Source organism: Lipophrys pholis (assembly GCF_963383615.2).
Source record: "Lipophrys pholis genome assembly, chromosome: 3".
Lineage (NCBI taxonomy): Eukaryota > Metazoa > Chordata > Actinopteri > Blenniiformes > Blenniidae > Lipophrys > Lipophrys pholis.
This window is the reverse complement of record NC_137627.1, coordinates 17179957-17193903: the sequence shown is the minus strand read 5'-3', so window position 1 is coordinate 17193903 and position 13947 is coordinate 17179957. Positions and strand designations below refer to the sequence as shown.

General features: G+C 41.9%; 1 protein-coding gene across 6 annotated transcripts in view; it reads left to right on the top strand.

Annotated features, from left to right (window-relative positions):
• Window positions 1-5314: 5314 nt before the first annotated feature.
• Window positions 5315-13947, top strand: part of mcamb (melanoma cell adhesion molecule b) — a gene marked incomplete at its 3' end in the record, with an annotated part of 41155 nt that continues 32522 nt past the window's right edge. For all 6 annotated transcript variants that reach the window (XM_080459772.1, XM_080459770.1, XM_080459768.1 and 3 more), the window contains exon 1: window positions 5315-5440. In XM_080459772.1, the coding sequence (XP_080315898.1) occupies window positions 5380-5440 (61 nt within the window). In that variant the 5' untranslated portion in view covers window positions 5315-5379. The remainder of the gene's footprint in view (window positions 5441-13947) is intronic.

Here is a 13947-nt window from a genome sequence, read left to right as displayed (position 1 = left end):
ACCCTGAAGGAAATGAAAACATCAACAAAGTGGTTTACACCCTTTTCGACACTGATTTAAAGCCTGCTGTTTCCCCCCCCCCCGTAGTTTCGAGATAAGCATGAATATTGACACATCTTATAGACAGGAACTCATGTGAACAACATGAAACCTCTCTGCTGCAGAGCACATTGTACACGGTCAAACAATTGCGATTGTGTCGTGTTCTGAGGCAGTGGTACGGTAAACCAGATGGGAAGTTGTGTTGAGTTTCTCACACAAACGACGATGACCACTGCTACAACATCGGTTGGGAGCAAATGTGAGAAAAACACTGAACTTTGTTAAGAAGAAAGAAAAGAAATGGGTTCAAAGAAAAATGTGAATAAAAACTAGAAGAAGGATCCGGCATTCAATGGGATGTTTCGGCTGCGTCATGTATAACAGGGGTTTCAAACACAAGGCCTGTGAATTGACCCCTGCAAAGTGTCAAAATGACAAAACAGCAACATTATATTAGAGAGAAATACTGTAGCAGATAGGATATCACATTTCTATTTGGAATCGAAGAGTTCTGCAATCTCAATATTTTCAGGATGGACTTGTGCCTCTGTCCGATGCGGCATGACATTTTGGAGTTGTTGCAGTCCTATTAAGATGAAACTTGCTCCTGAACTCTAACTGGTTCAAATCCCCTGATGTGCACACATGTGTGTTGTCACAATTTCGTGTGGATCAATGTCTTTCTTGCGACTCCACAGCAACCTTCATGTCAACGTGAGAGTTTCCATGTGAGACTTTGGCACAGAACACAGACTGACAAGGTTCCCTCAAGCTCTCTCACGGCCTTTTTAAAATGTTGTTGCTTCCAAATAAAAATAAATAGAAAATCCTATCTAAATAGCTCTGCTTGAAAAAGGGCTAAGATGACAGCGGACACGGCAACGACAAATGGCCGTCTTGTGTTAGAAGTTAAACTGTAATTCTTGGAATATGGCGATAACCTTGACAAAACGCTCCAATAAAACACGTAAAGGACCTTCTACTGGGCACTGCCCTCACTTCATCAAATCTCTGCAGCATGGAAGACATCATCTCAGACCACGTCTGCTGCATCGTTGTAGAGATCACTCTCCTCCTGTGGTGACTTTCACTGCTGGGCTGTTGGCGCGCTGCTGTCCGGACCAGACCTCGTCTCAACTTTGGCAGCGGTGACTTCGGCGTTATTGCTCTGTCTTTCCGATGCGGCTCTGACCTGTACTCAGAGGCGGTCCACTTGGCAGCAACAGCAGATGGCAGACATGTTTTCTAACGGTGAAGGTTACGGAGATGCGTGTCGACGACCCGTCCCAGTGTCCTTTGATCCGTTTCCAACTGCAGAGTCTGATCGTTCACACGGGATCAAATAATCCTAAGATTTAACTGGCTGCCGTAACAGCACTGCTGATCTCGGGTTTATTCGCTGTCTGCACAAAGTCTGAGGAAGTGTCATATTGTGTGCAGCACATGTCGGCCCCTCAGGTCGTCTGATGGCAGCCTGTGCCAGGTCTAACCTGAGGAGTGCTTTCACACAGGCTGCCGCAGGCGGTGAAGCAGCCCTCGGAGAAAGATTCAATCAGCAGAGTTCACAGCTGTTTTATAGCTATCCAGGACTATTTTAAGACCTCATGTGGTGGCAGAGCGTGTTACTGCTCGGCTGAAGGTGGATGAGTTAGTGGAGGCACCTCTGGGGGAGGCGACGCAAAAGGGTGCGATTTGTGATGAGACCCAGAGGGTGGGGTGAAAAATGGTGGTTGATACAAGGGAATAGAGGAAGTGCGAAAGTGAAAGGTTCAACAGTTGCCGGGATTTACATAAACACATTTGTGACATTTCATAGTGAAAAACTAATGGGCTTCCTATGAACCCCAACAGCTGTTAACAATATATATATATTTTTTTATGTGAAAACAGGAAGCCAAAAAAAAATAAAAAAATAAAATGTAATGTGTGGTGGAGTAAAGTGGCCTGTACGTTTAGAAGTAATTGGGCAAGTTTCCCTGTCACTCAGTGAGAGTTGGCATCCTCGCTTTACACGTTTCTTTCTTTCTTCTGGTCATTGTTTTTGAATTAACGGCGGATTCTATCCACCCTGAAGTATAAGTATTTTTTGCCTAAGGGTTTCTCTCTCCTCGTGGGAGACCTGCAGAGTGATACACAACACCTCCTGGACCTTCTCTAAAACTCTGATGCTGCCTGCTCCACATGCGGTGTCTCACACTAAGGAGTAATTCTTGGTTGAGTGCCAGGCTTCCTAATGTTTTTCACATTATAAAGTGTTATTAACATCTGCTGGGATCCATAAAAGCAAAGCTCATGTTGTGTCAGTATGATTACTGGCTGTTACACTACATTTTCTGCCCCAAAAAGTTATTTCACTTTCATTTATCTTTATTAAAATCCAGAATTTTTCTAAAATATTAGCAGGGGGGATAACGTTTTGCACTCCCAGGTCTTTCCTTGGGATCCTCATGGATGTAAACTATTTTCTCTTGAGATGGGCTCGGCTGAAATGATGCATGCCTTGCCCAAAGATCATCTGCATAGTAAGCTATTTATACATATAATTTCCCTGCTGCCCTCTCATGCCCCGGGGATATTTTTGCTCGGTACATCCCACTAACGTGGCAGCTCTCTTACAGCTTGGCAAACACTACGGTTATCCAAACCCTGACATTCAAACCTGGGCACACACTGTAAGTGCAGGAATTAGACTACAGGAGATCTGCCTCGCCAATGTGATAGGATGCTTTCTGGCACACATTTAGTTTTTACACAGTTTGTTTTGGGAATCAGTCTCCGTCGACTTCCTTGCTATATCCCGGTTACGCTTGGCATCTAGTGCACAGGAGGACTCCAGTGCTGTTCTTTTGCGGGTCCGGATGTAGATAGCTAAATATTATCTCCATAACTGGAAATATGAAGGACAAAGTTTATCTGGATAGTGGGTGCTGACTAATGAATTGTGTGCACTCAAACAAAAAGCATTAGATAGTGCTGTTGCGTGGCAAAAGTCCCCCTGCAATAGTTTATATATATATATATATATATGATTGTTTAGATGTGACCAGGTTTGTTCTTTACCTCCAGCGTGCGGTTTGAATCCTGTTAAAGTTTGAAAAAGACAGTTCCTCCCCTGCAACAAGCCTAATCACCCTGCAGGGAAGCCTGTGTGGCACAGATGATATCATGAACTCTGTAAATTAAGTTACTCAACACCAGATGACCTGCTGAACTGATAAACATGTAAGTCTGGTGACCAAACCTCCTCAGCTCATTATCAAGCTTGCTTAACAATCGTTCAGGATGAAGTATCTTGTGTTTTTCAATAGGGTAATCTAATTACCATAACCTGGACAGTTCACCATGGGAATAACAGAACATTTTAGTGTCACCAATCAATCTCAAATGCATACTTTTGGACGGAGAGGAGGAAGCAAAGTACACTGAGAGGCCACCATGTATTTCCTCAACCTGGTTCAGCAATGAGGAGCAATCTTTTCAAAACCTCTTCAGTTGCTCTTGTTTTCTTCTTTTTTGTACACCTGATCATACATTTTCCCTTCCCTTTTTAATAGCATCTGACATTTTTGCCAACTTCCTCCAACATCACGTCTCACTCAATGGAATCACATTTTATTTTGTGCTTGTTGGGGCTCAGACCTCCATCAGATGGTGAATGTTACGGTGAATGCAGGCTACAAACAAAACCCCCATTTGAATACTCCTGTATGCACATGATGCCATTTGTGGTATAAGTCTTACTTGTCACCCACAAAATACTGTCTTTTTACTGGATCTTGGTAAAACAGGCCATAAAATAGTCCAAATAATGAATACGTCAGTTATCTTTTTCCCTCACTTCAGGGTGGCCTACCACAGCCCCTTTTAGCTGGGAGGAGAAAACATTAACTTAACCAGCAAAACCAAGATGAAGAAATTAAAACACTAACTGAACAATTATAAAAGTTTATTTCCACATAGTAGTCCTTATTAAACAGACAGTAACTGCAACCTTAATTTTTTTAATTACTTCTGGGTGTTTCCCACAGTTTAACCTTTTTTTTTTTGAAGTTCAGCATGTGAACAGTTTCTTAAGTGCTTTTGTATAACTCATGGTTGAAAATACAAACGTTAAATGCATCTTGAAAAGGTGCTTTTGAACGATTAAATATGAAATGTTAAAAGCATTATTGTAATAACTTGTTATTAGATGGTTACAAGTATTATTTAATTACTATTGAAAGATGATCTGACACTACAAAGATGTAAAAATAACACTATATATTTATCTGTGCACTGTTCATGATCACTTAACAGAGTTATATGAGCAAACAGTGTTAACTTTCAGTGTTATAAAGCGTTAGGATTAACAAGTTAAGTCTTATTAACATTGTCCAGTGTTAGCCAGTGTTATTTTTTATTTTTTAAACTCAATTTTCAGTTTATTTCACACCAAATCTAATATGGACCAAAAGCACTCAATACACCCGGGGGCACCGTTTCAAATCCAACTCTTTAAGTGTTGATTTAATACTGTGAAATTGACTGTGGATCATCCCTGATCTGCTTCCAAGATGTGGTGCTGCTGATTGAGGTTTGCTTGATTCCCTATTAAACAACATTAGTAATATGATGAAAAACAAAGATCTGCCAGAGGTCGCCATGCAGACACACACAGCCAAGGCACATCATATGACCTGGATGCTGAACCAACAATTTTACACCCACATCCATCCTTCATTTACAAAAATGAAATCATCCCCCCATCAATCAAGGTTTTCTGTTGAGAGAAAGAAGGATCCATTCCTCCGGGTGAGGACATGCACGCTTGTTTGTGTCTTGGGGCTGTAAATAATGTCTCAGCACAGTGTTTGTGTCCGGACCTCCGCCCTCCTGCTCATCTCTCTCAAGTTCCTCCTTTGTTTTGCCCGCTGCAAAAAATACACACCGCGACGAGTTCACTGGAACTCCACACTCGTATTTACACCTGCAAAAAAAACAACAACAACAACAACAAAACAAAACACCACGGGGCATTAATAAACACGGTTGGAGTGATTGGAGGGGAATCTAATAATCAAATAGGGATGGATGACATGAGAGATATTCAGTGTACTTTATTGTACAACGCTGCAGACTGAGTTAGACTCTTTTTACAGTGGAGGACCTCTCTCTCTCTCTCTCTCTCTCTCTCTCTCTCTCTCTCTCTCTCTCTCTCTCTCTCTCTCTCTCTCTCTCATAGTTTCTTTCCAGGAGGTCCAGTTCCTGTCAGACTCCCTCCTCTCTCACACACACACACGTACACACACACACACACACCTCTGCAGCTCTGCAGCTCCGCAGCTCCGGACGATAAGCATGGCTTTACGGGTCGTTTCCTCTCTGCTGGTCGGGCTCCTCCTCCTTCACACCTGGGGAGGTGAGTACTGGACAGATCTGACAAAAGTTGGACGCTTTTGGTTTAAAAAATAACCAAAAAACAAAATAAACCGGCTGGTTTTTATGTTTGTCATGAATGCACGAGTTGATAAACTGCAGGGCTGCTCAGATTTCCCGACTTGATCTGCTCTCAGCATCTTGTAGTGGGAAAAACCATCCCTCATCTGAGACTTGTACCTCCTGCAAAAGTTGTATTTTAACTTTATCCTCCACAGAAACTTTGCAGCAGCAGCAGCAGCAGCAGCAGCAGCAGCAGGGATGTGACACTGCACAGCCTCCCTTTGCTTACATTAGCAGCTGCTGTAATCTGCTGGGAGCTGGCTGTATGGTTTCCCATCCCTGAACTCTTAAAATCACACATAGAAAAGGCAGTTCCACCTCCATTAACGTGCAATGTGTTGGTACTTATTGACCAGATGTGGGATTTTCATTCATGCTTTATTGATCTGAATGCATTTCCTTTGCACTGCTGGTTTGGTGTTTTTTTGTTGTTGTTTTTTTTACAATCTGCAATGCATATAAATGGAGGAATGGAAAGTGTAAACATTTACTTGGAATATTCGTGGCTGGGTTTTGGTCTCGTTATGAATGAAGTTGCCAGGGTTGTGCGACAGCAATCTTGTTAAAGTTTAAATTGAAACTTCCACAGTGGGAGAGAGTGATGTCTTTTCCCTGGTTTATAAAGTGAGTGTGAATAGTTTTTGACATTATTTTTAGCCCCTTGACACCCAAAGCAGCGCGGTTGTAGTAAGGGAGCTCTCCTGCGTTCTGTCAGCTCTTCTATGTGTTGATCAAGTGGCTCAGTGCTGCCCGGGCAGCGGTGAATAGCTTGACTGTGTTTCTCACACAGAAACATGCAGTCAAACACATTCCTGCAGGGAGATTTGGCTTCGCATCGCTCAGGTTTACCGTGTCATATTTTCATGGTGCGTCTGTGTGAAGCTGAAGGATGGCGAGATGTTCACTTGTGCACTCTCCTATTTATTGTTGGCCCCACTGCACCCTTCGGAATCTGCTATGTGAAGCTCCTGTAAAAGGTTTTTCAGATGAAGGTTTATTTATAGAAAGTGTGGATGTATAGACTGTGTGTCGCTTTGCAGGACGGAACGACAGTCTAACACACCCTGCACACTCATTTTAGACGACTTCCGTCACGTTGGAGTGTCTTTACCTGTTTGTCTGAATCACTGCCCCCCACCCCTTCCTCTTTGGGAGCCTGACTTCCCTCCTGCCTTGCCTTCAAACCCTCACCGCGCCTCTACCTCTCCTTATCCTCCTGCTTTACCAACCACATGAAGCTGCCCTGCCTCCTCTTCATTGTGTTGACCTCCTGCTCTGACCATTGTCTGCGATCACCTCGGACTCTCTGCTCTTCACCTCCTTGAAGTTATGCCCCTGCTGGAGTCCCAATACAGAAATGTCCACTGTATGAAGGCTGGTGAACTTTACAGTTTAAGAGAAAAGTACTTGTATCTCATTCAGAAAGGTGCCATTACACATTTTCAGGATCCGGTGCAGACAACACATAGTTTGAGGTATTTGATTCCCAACTACTGAATTATACATTTTGTAAAAAAGCCAAAAGAAGAGGGAAAGTCTCAAAATTCAACACAGGTGACCATCTACCCTTTATTATTTTAGAATCAACTGTGGTTTAACTTCTGTTCAACTGAAACACGAAAATTATTATTATTTATTTCCTGGAGCTGAATATTTATGATGTTTTTATCAGAGGAAGTTGATAAAAACAGTACGTTATCATATGATCGATTTAAACAATATTGTATGGTATTGTTTTATATGCTATGTTATGGTACCATTTGGTATTGTGTATTCCATATATTACTGTATGGTGCAGTGTTATCATATAAGGTGTCGTTGCCATGGTATCAAATCAGAAAGTATCACATTGCTTCGTTTCAAAATTAGCTGCACTTTGGATAACATTTGGACAGATATAACCGCCTCTAATCGACTTAACTGCTTCTCGCTGGTTATTAACTGTTTGTGAAAGCATTTGTGGTCAGCCCTCAAACTCTTTAATGGTTCTTATCTCAAGCATTCAGTAATGTTGGTGGACGCCCACCCCCGGGCTCTGTGTGATAACATGCACATGTATGTGCTCATGGGGCCCGAATGAGAGCGTTTGTGTCGGCGCCGAAAGACCGGCCCTCGATGACATCAGGGGAAATTCAAACTCGCTTTTGGACCTTAGCATTGACCCTTCATAAGGATACTATTCACTTCCTGTGACATCACGTAGTGAAGCTGGGCCAAAGAGCAGCCACATTAGACCTCGCTCTTTCAAAGGTCATCACTTTCTGCTGCAGCCGCGGCTTAATGTGCCCGAAACAACTTGTGCTCTTCAGAAGAAGCGAGCCGGTCGCACACAATAAACGCCCTTGTTGTGTCTTGAGCAGTTGAGTCGCAGTAATCTGGTGGAGGATCAGCAGAGCGGAGCAAGTTTCAGATGGAAATCACTATGTTCAGACTCTTCCGGTACATTTCTACACAAATGTGACTATTTTATTTTAGTGCGTATGAGCAGCACCATTTGTGCCGGAGGCGCTTCCGTGAAGAAACTGTACCTTGGTGCTGACATGCTTCCGTCCTTCCCCATTGTCCAAATGCCACAGTGATTCATTTCAGTTGCCTCAATTGTTGAATTTGCTGTATCATGCTGCATTGATTTTGCAAGATTTTAGCAGTTATCATCTTTGACCCTTTTATTAGAAAACTGTTCTCGATGTCTTGAGACCCGGTCTTTGTCATGGGCACATGGTGTCTTATCTGTGGCTGTTCAGATGCTCTGTTTATGTGTTCCCACGCAACCAAGTCCTCGGGACACCACCGAGAAAAGAAGCCGTTCTCCACCACTTTTGATCTGAGCCGTGACGGCTGCGACGTCAGTCTGCAGATGTCTGAGAATGTTTTTGCTGAATTAATGGTTGTTAAGATTAGTGAAACTGAAACATACTCCAGATCTCCAGCAAATACCGGAAAGGAAACAGCACAGAGGTTAATTTTAGAGAGAATATTCGCACTGAGATGTGAATGTGGGAGCCAAGTGGAAAGTGAGACACTGGATGTACTAAAATGTCTCAACATAAAAACGTTGATTTCAGCGTATGTGACTTTATATCGAGGCGTTTAAATCCAAATGCAAAGAAAGATGTCCGATCAAAGCTGAACTAAACACTCTTGGAGCTCATCTGCTGCTGTCTGTTAATATACATCTTTCACTCTTTGTTTTAATTGGAGATGTTTGTTAATAGATAGGAGCAAACAATAAAGAGAATAATTGTACGATGCTTGCTAATTGCTTCCTATAAGAGAGAGAGGTGATAGACCGTGTCAAAACACAAACCAACGTTGATGCTTTACTTGCATGTCATCAAATCTGTGACATGATGTAACAATAGTAATTAGATAGAAATCAGAATGTTTCTGACAACCAAACTTGGATTTGGTTTTAATTCATCTGTAAATCTGAGTTTCTATTGTTCAGCCGGTGCCTTCTGGTGATATGGCCTGTCTGTGAACACATCACGTGTTCCAGTGACGTCCTTTCATTCACTAACAGGGAGACTTCTGAAACAACCTCAACATTTTTGTTGTAACTATTAGTTTTCTTTTGATCCATCACTTTTAGTTTTTTATAGCAAAAGGAAAAACCTTGAAGTGCAATCCTAGATGTAGAAGAGCTTTGTCGTCAGCTGCTTTCTTATATGTCTCTAAACTGGACTGATAGCATTATTTGATCCAAATAGAGATTTTAAGATTTCTTCTTGGATAGAGATCATCAAGTTAGATGTAACCAGATTTTCTCTTCAGTGACACAGATTTTTCAATACAAATGTTTTTTCTGGTATATTAGTCATATTGTCCATTGTAACATAAACCTTTACCTCACGATAAGGCGTTGTTGCTTCCTGCTTTTACCTTGAATTCAAATTAATCTTCGATTAATATACACATATCCATTCATCAGTCATACTATGAGTACTACTAGTACTGTAATACCATCTTATACCACTTGAAGGTGCAGTGAGTGACTCCCATAACTGAGCTCCACACTAGAGGAAGAAGCAGTTGGTATATTGACGCTGATGAAAGATTAAATTTGACAATTGCTGAACTCCGGGAGCAGAATCCAGGACACACTAGAAGACTGAGCGACTCACTGGTACCACCTCATGCCCAGATGTTGCCCAACGTCACTGTACTGTCCGTAAGCCTGTACCAGCACAGATTTTGTACTGACTTTGACAGCCAGTAACACTCTGGCTGCACAGCGTTTGGCAGGAGTGTGTATTCAGAATAAGAATCAGACATGTTCTGTTTTCAATTGTTTCCAAAGACTTTATCCGCTGCAGCGTTTCCCCACCGCGCCATGTAATGGGCTGAAGCTGCACACTTGGGAGTTTGAATTGTGGAAGGAAAATGTTCCTTTTTACTGTTTGATCTTCCAATTGATGTGAACAACATCCATTATCACCATTACCTGGGTCAATATAGCAAACCAGCCGTGGCGAGGGTGGAGAGGGTGGAGGGCCTGTTCCTGGTGAGGGAAGGACCTTGTGCTGCTGTCATCGGGTTGGCGTGTGTGCGTTTGCTGACTAGAAGCAAATGATTGTTTGTGTAATTTATCGCAGCGAGGAAACCTCCTGTGGCCAGGCACGATATCTCAGTATCGACAGTTTTTGTTGTGACAGTGAACGCCGGAGCTGATGGTTCCAGTGAGAAGGAAGGAAGTTAAAGTTGCATTTTTTAATTTTTTTTTTAAATCTTATCAGAAGAGGTTAAACCCTAACCTTTTATCAACATTTTTCTTCAAAACAAAAGAATCGGTTTTGTTCTGAAATGGGAACACACTTTAGGACAGTGATCGTCAAACATATGACGTAAGAGCCAGCTCCTCTGACCAGCTGGACGACTTTTCAAATTGTTAAAGTAACAAAGCAACGGAGATGTTGATTACAAGCTTTCAATAAAAGTAGCTGCTGCTATTAATGTGCTCACTGGGAACAGACGTCAGTCTGAAGAGAAACACTTTTCTTTTCTTTCCAATTTCAATTGTCCATTATTTAGTTTGGACACAAGTAAAAAGCACTTCATTTGCACTACATTGAAGAGAAATCATTACAGTTTATAGGTTATACTATTATTTTTCTGATGTAATTGAGGTCAAATTAGGATGTATATCGTTCGTCTGTGAACTATAAAGGGAATCTTTTGAAAACACTCGGACTCTGACTCCATGTAAACGGGGGAAAAAATGCAAGTTTTTGAAAAACGCCGTGTCCTGTAAGCGGGGTGTGACACCTCAGCTTTAAGAGTTTTTTTCCAGAGACTTTTTCCAGTTTCAAAGCTCCTCGCTACACCTTTCACCACAGCAGAGTTTTTACGAGAAACTCCCCGAAAGTTATGGCCTGCCGGAGCCTCAAAGCAGTACCGGCTTCATCCGCAGATGTGCGGCGCAGTGTTTTTTATTCATTTTCTTTTAATCTGTGAGTCACGTTGAACGACTTCAGTGTACTCTGCTTTATTTCTGGCTCCAGGGTAAATCCATTCATATCAGGCCGTTTACAGATCCCAACATCTGAAGGGTCAGCTCTCATCAGAGCGTAACTGCTTACTGCTGCTTTTACGGCTTTTGAAGTTCCCTGATCAGACGGACAGCTGCGTACACCTGGTGCTCTCAGAGCACGCACACACACACACACACACACACACACACACACACACACACACACACACACACACACACACACACACACACACACACACACACACACACACACACACACACACACACACATTTCACTGCAGGAGACAAACTGTGGAGCCGGGCTGTCTCGATTCACCCGTTACTTACACATCACACACGTGCCGTCCGAAGGTGTTCAATTATTGATCACTATCACTAGTCATGATCGCCTCGGCCTCCGTCTCTGTTGAGTTATCGTCACGGCACGGGCACAGCAGCAAAACCAACAAATCCTGCAGATAAAAAGAAGGTTGCTTGCAGAGTAGATAACGAAAGAGTGGACTTATTTGTCTTTAGGATTGAGGAGGATCCGTCTGCTATGTTTCCAACTTGTAAATCATAACATTTCCTGGGGTCCAGCCAACCCTAAAGACTACAATCTTATCAAAATATAAAACTCAGATGAATTTCATTGACAGCATTGTCTAAAAACCTTCTCCCCCCCCAAAATGAAGTAAAGCTGACTTCCAACCTTCAGGAAAACAGCTTCAAAACGACATATTTTGAACAATAAGGCTCAGTTGCTGTCACCACTTCGATGTCTTTTCACTTAGCAAATACAAAGTAATTCACATGGACCATCGTGATATTTTCATACTGAACAAACTGCAATCTATATGATGCAAGATGTCATTCAATTGTTAAAGAGGGGCAAGAATGCAAGTGGCGACATTATTTCACAGTATTTACACGTTACATTGTTGTGTGACACCTGGAAAGCCACAAGGAGCTGAATTTGAAACACCAGCAGAGCTGCATTTAATATTTCCCTCATCTATTTGGAATATGCTGTGCATTGTGCTTGCTGTCTGGCTGACATACTGCATGCAGACAATGTGGTTTTATTTGATGCTTTTATCTGTCATTTCTAAGTAAGGGACTGTTTAATGAAGTAAACCCAAGTAAACTGTGAGAGTGAAATTGAGAGCAGTGAGGCTTTATGTCTTTCTTTTACAGTTTTACAGCCAAATTATTCACTCAAACATAAAAATGACTAATTATTAATTCACCTTTTATGATGTTGTTCCTTCTGTGTGCAGCGAGTTCTCTGTGATGAACAAAACTTTGCTCTGTGGGACGATTTGCTGAGTTACACTGAGGTCACGGCTGCAATAACAAACCAGGCTCGCGGTACCATGTCGTATTAGGCCTGAAATAAACTGCAACCCCCTCCCTCCTGCAGGTTTTTGCTTTCTGTATACAGACTGAGAAAACTCTCATCAGCCAAAAACATCAACATTACTGAGAAGGTCACTGAGGAGACTTCTGTGGTTATGTCAAGGCAGAGAGCCACTGCTTGAGTGTTCGTTCAAGGTCTGAATGAAAAATAAAGAAACAAAGCGCACCGAGTGATTATACTTGACTCATCTTTAGCAGCAGTCACACAACAGTGCAGGAGATAAATACACCAAATGTGATGACGGTTTGTGTTTGTGATCAAACAGTTGTTTGTGCAGGAATAGAGGCTGAGGGGAGGAAAGGTGGTGTTTGTTGTGTTCTGTAAACACTTGGAGCAGAAAGTCATTCATTAAAAGCCTGACAGCTGTTATCTGGAGTGGTGTCAGACCACAGGAGGGAAGCAGCTTTACAAACAAACACAAACGACACTTGGGCATCATTTTGTTACAACTCCGATTTTATGAGAGGAGAGCAGAAACTGCCCGCCCTGCTTTTGACTCACCAACTCATTTAAAGAGCAGATACTGAATATATACTTAGAGTGCAGATATATCATATTTCTACTACCACTACCTCAACAACAAGATTATCCATCCATTAAATGTGTTTTTTCCCCAAACAGGATATAATAAAGACAGTTTATAACAGATAGACCTTGAAGTTGAAAGATTAAAAATTGTAGGAATAAAATGATCAAGCTTATCCAATAAATACATTTTTACAAATTTACAGTTGTTCTGTAGATGGTGGTTGATGGTGCAAACGTCCTCTAATTAACTTAAGCGACACTGAGCTGTTTGTAGTGTGATGCCAGAGAATGTTGCTTACATGTAATGATTTAAGAAGCGGTAATGTGCTGATAAAACCAGCAACATAGAGCTCAAAGCTAAAGGAATATAAGATCAGTCTAATTGCTGTAATGATACAAAATAAATGTAATGAATATATAAGAAGGGATCCATCAGAGGTTCTATTGCAGCTCATAGATTTAACAATGTGTGTTTCTTTTTAACCTGGACAAGCCAGAACTCAGCAGTTTTTCCTTGAAATTGTTGCAGCTTTGTGCTTTTTCTTTGCTCTGGGTGAGTTTGGTGCCCCTCAGACGAGCCAGCTGTTCCTTCTTGTCAGTCACAGTGACTCCAGTGTCACCACGATGATTTTACAGTGTCTTTGAGAAATAATTTGCATTCTTATACTGTGCAGGGGTTTTGCAAAAAATGTTGAAATGGACACCGTTTCCTCTGTCAGAGGGGAACTGGGAGGTTTGATGAATGGGCCATGTGTGCAATGTGGGTCCAGAAACCATTGACTGAAATTGAAAAACTCCTCCTTGGATTAATTTGTGAGAAAAAAAAAAAAAGAGTCCAAACATGAATCAGTCTGTTGCTGTGGATGAACATCATCTTCGTTATATATCTCTACTTTCAGATTGATATCAGTACGTCTGAAGATATGTTTTGTGGTGAGTAACCTGAAACTGGAGGTGGAAATGATCAAGGTGTGTGAGCAGCATCCTGGAAACAGCTGCTCCAAAGTCC